Genomic DNA, 7,500 nt, shown 5'->3' on the forward strand with positions numbered 1-7,500 from the left:
GTATTTAATAGATTTTCCAAGCCCTGTCTTTTCTCAAAATTGAGCTGGATGGGCCAGAGGCCATCTTTACCGAAAGCAAAAGCCTAAAGAGGAGAAGAGGAGGAGAGAGAGAGAGGGAGAGAAAAAAAAAAGTTTTAATAGTTTGAAAACACTTTTGATTCTTCAGCAGCTCTCCAGCTCGGCTGCGGCCATAAAAGTTTAATTGATCTGTGAATATGGGAAGCTACCGCTGGACCGCGTGTTCCCCACTTAATTGGCTGGCTGGTCTGAGCCGCGCGGAAGGTCTGATCATTAAAAAAAAGAGAGGGAGAGAGGGAGAAAAAAAAAAAAAGAAAACGGCTAAAACGTTTCTTTTCCCTCAGAATCACAGGATGACGCAGAATCTGTTTTAAAAGCCTTTATTTTTATGGCCGCGGCTTTATGAGATACATTTCCCGGATCTCTCAAGACTGATCAACCATGCCAGCCTCTCGCTCCGTCTCTCTCCGTGTCTCTCTCAGTTTATCCATCCCTCTATCATTCCCCCCCTCTTTCTTCTTTTATTTCTCTCTCATTCTTGCTCTCTCTTCTCATACCATCCTCTCTCTCTCTCTCTCTCTCTCTCTCTCTCTCAATCTCTCTTTCTGTCTCTGGGTTGTCTTGCTTGTATTAATACTTCAGATTTACATCTTCAGTTACATGTCCGTTAACCCTGCGAGCGGTTGGCTTTGGGGTTGGCTTTTTTTTTACGAGCGCGTTGTCTGAGAGGACTCGTATTTATGCGAGCCCCAAAGAGAAACGGCGGGGCTGATGGAGTTATATCGCCGGGCTGATGGAGTTATATCGCCTGGCGGTGAAGTCCCCAAGTGCTGCGGTTGAATGACATCAGCGGCAAACACACGTGACGTTGACGCCGCACCAATGAGATACACGGGGAGTCGTAAAAGCAGCAGGGAGTGCTGGCTCGCCAGAGGCTCGGAGAGAGAGATAAGATGTTCCCATTGGTTGAGATTTTGGGCAAGACTAATCAGGGGTTTGCCTCCAGTAAGCTCAACAGTGTCATAAACTCAAGCCCTTTAATATTGCCTTGATCAGGGTGAGGAAGTGACACTGAAACATCCGCGGATGTTTTACAGCACACATTTTACAGAGAGCAAGAAAAAAAAGGACAGAGTGAAAAAGATCAAATAAATAAACACAGTCGAGAATGAAAGATATGAAACACGACGACGGACGACTGAGAGAGAGAAAGAGAAAGATGGATAGAAAAGAAGAGAAGAGATGGAGGAGAGAGAGAGAGAGGGAGAGAAGAGAAAGCGAGAAAGCAAAGAGAGAGAAGAGGGGAAGGAAAGAAAGAGTGAGAGAGAGAGACAAAGAGAGAGAGAGGGACAGAGAGGACTTGGCCTGTGTCCCTTGCTACCTTGTGCTTATGCGTAAATAGTGCGGAATTCAAAAGGAATCATTTTGGAGTCGTAAAGCCGTGCTCTTGGCCGTGGCGTGATTGGACGCACTCCCGCTGTAATTGCGGCCTAGTTAGGCCTGATTGCTGGTCTGATGTTTGGATAGCAAACTGCAGTGCTGCTTCGACAAATTACACAGAATCTACCCGCACACTGACACCAGCGTTGCCTCAGCAACTATAAGAGTGGGTTCTGTGTGGACATGTTCATGTGTGTATCAGATTGTGTGTGTGTGTGTGTGTGTGTGTGTGTGAGAGAGAGAGAGAGGAGAGAGAGAGAGAGAGAGAGAGAGAGAGAGAGAAGAAGACAGAGAGAGAAAGAGACAGACAGACCGAAAGACAGTTTGCTGACATGTGTGAGTCTGTGTGAGATTCTTAAGCCTTTACTTCTAAAAAAAAAAAAAAAAAAAAATCTTTTTGTTGCAGCACATGCTCCGGTGAGCGCTGGATAGATAGTTAGCGTTAGCGCTGATTGTTGTGTGTTAAGAGCTCTGACCGCTCCTCTGTGGCCAAGGCTGTTCAGTGAACACTGGAGCTCTGTCTCCTCCTCGGCCCGGCTCTTTCCCCTAGGTCTTCCCCAGCCGTCACATCTTTTCACTGACTGGCTCTCTGCTTAGTCTTGATGCCCCTTTGAAGCCGTCTCCCCGCTAGTCACTGACAGATCAATTGAGTTAATGGCTGACCATTAGGAGGGAGAGGACGCCTGCGTGCTTTGGTGTGGAGATGTCAGGGTGTTTAAATTTTTCCGTCGTGGGCACCGTCTGTGTCTCACGATTAACAGGCCGCTTGGCTGGTGCTACAATTACGCTGTCAAGCGTGGGGTGACGGTAAACACAGGTGACTGCGAAAGCCTCAGCTCTCCTCCACACACACACACACACACACACTAACACACACACACACACTAACACACACACACACACTAACACACACACACGCATGCAGACACAGACACCGTTTATCCTCATTATCTGTAAGCCGAGAGGACAGGAAAGGGCCTCAGCTCTCACTGCACAGAACATCAGCTCTCTCAGACAGAACATTCTAGAACAGCCGAAGCAGCAGTCTTCAGAATGGCAGGCTGTTCTGAGAATGCTTTGGGTGTTGTGTGGGCAGTGAAAGGTGACTCAGGCGGGGATCACAATGAGAAAAACGGCGGGACAGCAGCAAAGAGTAACGCAACACTCAGACCATACCAGTTCTATTTATTTAAATAAAGTTCTCGTTGCTAAGGTGTGAAGTACAACGGAAATAAACGTACCCCGCCCCTATAAACAATGTTACTGCTTTGATTGGTCAGAATGCCTGAAATGTTGCTAGGAGACATTAAACTGACAGTGATGAGCACCAATAGCTACACCAGGTTTCTTCAACTCGAGGCGCTCATAGTGCTCCTGCAAAAAACACGAGGCACCCAGGGCGTCTGAAACACGAGGCACCCAGGGCGTCTAAAGGGTGAGGTGCCCAGGGCGTCTAAAGCGTGAGGTGATGCCCAGGGCGTCTAAAGCGTGAGATGATGCCCAGGGCGTCTAAAACACGAGGTACCCAGGGCGTCTAAAGCGCGAGATGATGCCCAGGGCGTCTAAAGCGTGAGGTGCCCAGGGCGTCTAAACACACGAGGTGCCCAGGGTGTCTAAAACACGAGGTGCCCAGGGCGTCTAAAGCTTGAGGTGCCCAGGGCGTCTAAAACACGAGGTGCCCAGTGTGTCTAAAGCTTGAGGTGCCCAGGGCGTCTAAAGCGTGAGGTGCCCAGGGGTCTAAAGGGTGAGGTGCCCAGGGCGTCTAAAACACGAGGTGCCCAGTGTGTCTAAAGCTTGAGGTGCCCAGGGCGTCTAAAGCGTGAGGTGCCCAGTGTGTCTAAAGGGTGAGGTGCCCAGGGTGTCTAAAACACGAGGCACCCAGGGCGTCTAAAACACGAGGTGCCCAGGGCGTCTAAAGGGTGAGGTGCCCAGGGCGTCTAAAGCGTGAGGTGCTCAGGGCGTCTAAAGGGTGAGGTGCCCAGGCCTATCCTAACCATCTTGGAATTCAAATCGGTGTCTACGTGTTGCCCCCCGGGCTGCTTCATTGGATACCACTGCATAGGACAATAATAATGATGATTACAATGATGATGATGATCAATGATGAATATTTCAGAACTTTTGCATGGAGTTCTAACCTGACTCTCCCCCCCTCTCTCCTCCTCCCTCAGATGACAGTGAGGCGGTAGGTAGTGTGTTTGACACAGAGCCCAGCGTGCCCAGCGGCGGGGGCGAGAGTGCGGACGAGGAGACGGAGGACGCCATCATGTCCCCCATCCCCGTGGGGCCCCCCTCACCGCACCCCAACGACGAGGACTTCACCCCCAAAGAGGGCTCGCCCTACGAGGTGCCCGTCTACATTCCAGACGACATTCCCATCCCCGGCAACCTGGAGCTGCGCGAGTCCTCCATGCCCGGAGCCGGACTCGGCATCTGGGCCAAGTGTGGCATCGGGATGGGCGAGCGCTTCGGACCCTACGGCACCACGTCCTGCACCAGCCTCAGAGAGACCACTTACGGATGGGAGGTAAGTCACGCATGCACACACACACACACACACACGCACACACATACACACACACACACACACACACACACACACACACACACACACACACTCAAACATGCATACATGCAAACATGCGTACACAAAGACTGAAACACACAGACTCAAGCATACAGTCTCACACACACACACAAACTTATGTGCACACATAAACTCATTGAAATGTGCACACACTCACTGAATCACAAGGACTCAAAAATACACACAGACACACACACACACACCCAATGAAATACACTATCTCTCTCACACACAAACACTCATATACCCAATCACACACACACATACAGAGAGATGCAGCCACAACAGGAAGTAAGTTATACACAATAATCATGAGTAAAGTTCTATATTAGCGTCACTTTTGTGCCCGGCAATAATGGGATTTCAGAAGAATGTCAGCCTGGAGGCCTCTCTCCCCATGGATGCACATGTTTATGGTTTGAGAGCGCTGTTTGGGTTGAGAGTAATCTTTAGCTGGGCAGAGATTTATAAACATAAATAAAAGTGAAACGCGATGACGAGAGAAAGGTCATGACCTCAGGAGAAAGGTAAGTGAGCTGTGAGCTCATGGGAAAGAGGCAAGTTTTGTGTGTGTGTGTTTGTGTGTGTGTGTGTGTGTGTGTGTGTGTGTGTGTGTGTTTGTGTGTGTGTGTGTGTGTGTGTGTGTGTGGGTGGGTGGGTGGGTGGGTGGGTGGGTATGTGGGTGTGTTTGGCTATTCCAGTCAGCAGACTCTTTGAAAAGGCCCCCACCACACACACACACACACACACACTCACACACACACTCACACCCACCCACACATTTACATTTACATTTAGTCATTTAGCAGACGCTTTTGTCCAAAGCGACGTACAAGGGAGAGAACAGTCAAGCTAAGAGCAATAAAAAAGCATGGTGTAACAATAAATACTACTTTACATGAGAATTAAGAAAAACAACAAACCTAGAAAAGAGGAAAAAGAAGTGCAGGAATGTAACTGCTGAAAGTGCAAGTTAAGCGCTAGTCAGGTGCCAGTTAGGAGGGAGGTGCTCTCTGAAGAGTTGGGTCTTCAAAAGCTTCTTGAAGGTAGAGAGGGACGCCCCTGCTCTGGTAGTACTAGGCAGTTCGTTCCACCAACGTGGAACTATAAATGAAAATAGTCTGGATTGCCGTGCTTGCACGGACGGCAGTGCCAAACGACGCTCACTAGACGAGCGCAGCGTCCTGGGTGTAACATTTGCCCTTACAAGAGCATTTAGGTAGGTGGGAGCAGAACCAGTAAGCACTCTGTAGGCAAGCATAAGTGACTTGAACTTAATGCGAGCAGCTACTGGCAGCCAGTGGAGCTCGATGAGTAGCGGGGTGACGTGTGCCCTTTTCGGTTGGTTGAACACCAGACGCGCCGCCGCGTTCTGGATCATCTGTAGTGGTTTCACCACGCAAGCCGGCAGGCCCGTTAGGAGGGCGTTGCAGTAGTCAAGGCGGGAGCTCACCAAGGTTTGCACCAGCAGCTGGGTGGCATACTGGGTTAGGTACGGCCTGATTTTGCGGATGTTGTATAGCGCAAAGCGGCACGACCTGGAGACAGAGGCGATGTGGGCCGTGAAGGTCAGTTGGTCATCAATAATGACCCCGAGGTTTCTTGCTGTTTTGGATGGAGCAAGAGATAAAGAGTCAGTATTGATCTTGATGTTGTGGTGGATGACCTGTTTGGCTGGGAAGACCATCAGTTCCGTTTTGGCCAGGTTCAGCTGAAGGTGGTGATTTTTCATCCATGTGGATATATCAGCGAGACAGTCCGAAATCCGCGCGAGACCGTGGTGTCCTCAGGAGGGAAAGACAGAAACAGTTGAGTATCATCGGCATAACAGTGGTAGGAAAAACCATGCGAGCGGATGATAGGGCCCAACGAGGTGGTGTAAATGGCAAAGAGAAGTGGTCCCATCACCGAGCCTTGGGGCACCCCAGTGGTGAGGCGGTGAGGTACAGACAGCTGACCTTGCCATGACACGTTGAACGAGCGCCCAGTGAGGTAGGATTCAAACCAGGAGTGCGCATTGCCAGAAATGCCCATACTTGACAGTATGGACAGAAGGATGCGGTGGTTGACTGTATCAAACGCAGCTGATAAGTCAAGCAGGACGAGAGCCGAGGATTGAGCTGCTGCTCTAGCTGTTTTTAAGGCCTCCATTACAGACAACAGGGCTGTTTCGGTGGAGTGACCGCTTTTGAATCCAGACTGGTTCGGATCGAGGAGATTGTTCTTTGACAGGAACTCGGTGACCTGTTTGGAAGCTGCCCTCTCAATGGTTTTAGATAGGAGCGTGAGAAGTGAGACCGGTCGATAGTTTTCCACCTGAGTGGGATCGAGAGACGGCTTCTTGAGCAGCGGCGTTACCCGAGCCACTTTGAAAAGAGAAGGAAATGTTCCAGAATTAAATGAAGCATTAATCACCTGTGTTATTGCCGGTAAGACGGCAGGCGATATGGCTTGAAGGATGTTGGATGGGATGGGGTCCAGCGGGCATGTAGTTGGACGGCTACCTGTTAGGATTTTGGAGACCTCACTCTCGCTGAGAGGGATGAAAGAAGGAAAAGATGAGCTATTGACGGTTGCGCCCTTAGGGGGGGACAGTTGGTCGAACTGTTTCCCGATGGCTGCCACTTTCTCTGTGAAAAAGGAAGCAAAGTTATCAGCAGTGAGGTTAGTAGCTGGGGGGAGGAGGAGGGTAGAGCAGAGTTTTGAAGGTGGAGAATAGTTTCCGAGCGTCAGTTGCACCGTTGATTTTGTCATTGAAAAAAGTCTTCTTAGCAGCAGTGATGCTGGATGAGAAGGAGGCCAGCAGTGTCTGGTAGCTTGCAAGATCGTCCAGTGCGGCAGATTTGTGCCACTTTCTCTCAGCCGCTCTGAGATTGGAGCGCTGCGTTCGGAGGGTATCACTCAGCCACGAATGAGACTGGGTAGATCGAGCAGGTCTGGTGGAAAGTGGACACAAGCTGTCCAAGCATGAGCTCAGAGTGGAGCAGAGAGCTTCTGTGGCATCATTGACACCTAGTGAGGAGAAAGTGGATAAAGGTGGAAGAGCAGAAGAAACCAGAGAGGAAAAGTGGGTGGGAGAGAGGTTGCGGAGGTTGCGCCGGAACGAGACCATCGGAGGGGGGACAGAGGGTTGCTCAATGAGCCGAACATCGAAGCGAATGAAGAAGTGGTCCGAGCATGCAGAGGGGTTACCGTTAGGTTGTCCGTGGTGCAGTTCCGAGCAAGGATGAGGTCAAGCTCTTTTCCTGCTTTGTGAGTTGGAGGAGTGGGGACCTGTTGTAGGTCGAACGAGTGAACCAGGGTTCGAAAGTCAGCTGAGTTGGGATTGTCTAGGTGGATGTTCATGTCGCCAAGGATGAGTGTTGGACACTCCTGCTCAGGGATGGATGACAGCAGGGTGTCCAGCTCATGGACGAAATCACCCTGTTGTCCTGGTGGACGGTAGATAACAATCA

At 50.3% G+C, this 7,500-nt stretch overlaps 1 protein-coding gene across 2 annotated transcripts in view; it reads left to right on the forward strand.

The window, feature by feature from the left end:
• LOC116220247 (histone-lysine N-methyltransferase PRDM16-like) overlaps nucleotides 1-7,500 on the forward strand; it is a 147,502-nt gene that overhangs the window by 72,928 nt on the left and 67,074 nt on the right. For both annotated transcript variants that reach the window (XM_042707700.1, XM_031565617.2), the window contains exon 2: nucleotides 3,630-3,985. In XM_042707700.1, coding sequence (XP_042563634.1) covers nucleotides 3,630-3,985 — 356 coding nt within the window. The remainder of the gene's footprint in view (nucleotides 1-3,629; nucleotides 3,986-7,500) is intronic.

The sequence above is a fragment of the Clupea harengus genome, chromosome 4 (genome assembly GCF_900700415.2).
Source record: "Clupea harengus chromosome 4, Ch_v2.0.2, whole genome shotgun sequence".
Taxonomy (NCBI): Eukaryota; Metazoa; Chordata; class Actinopteri; order Clupeiformes; family Clupeidae; genus Clupea; species Clupea harengus.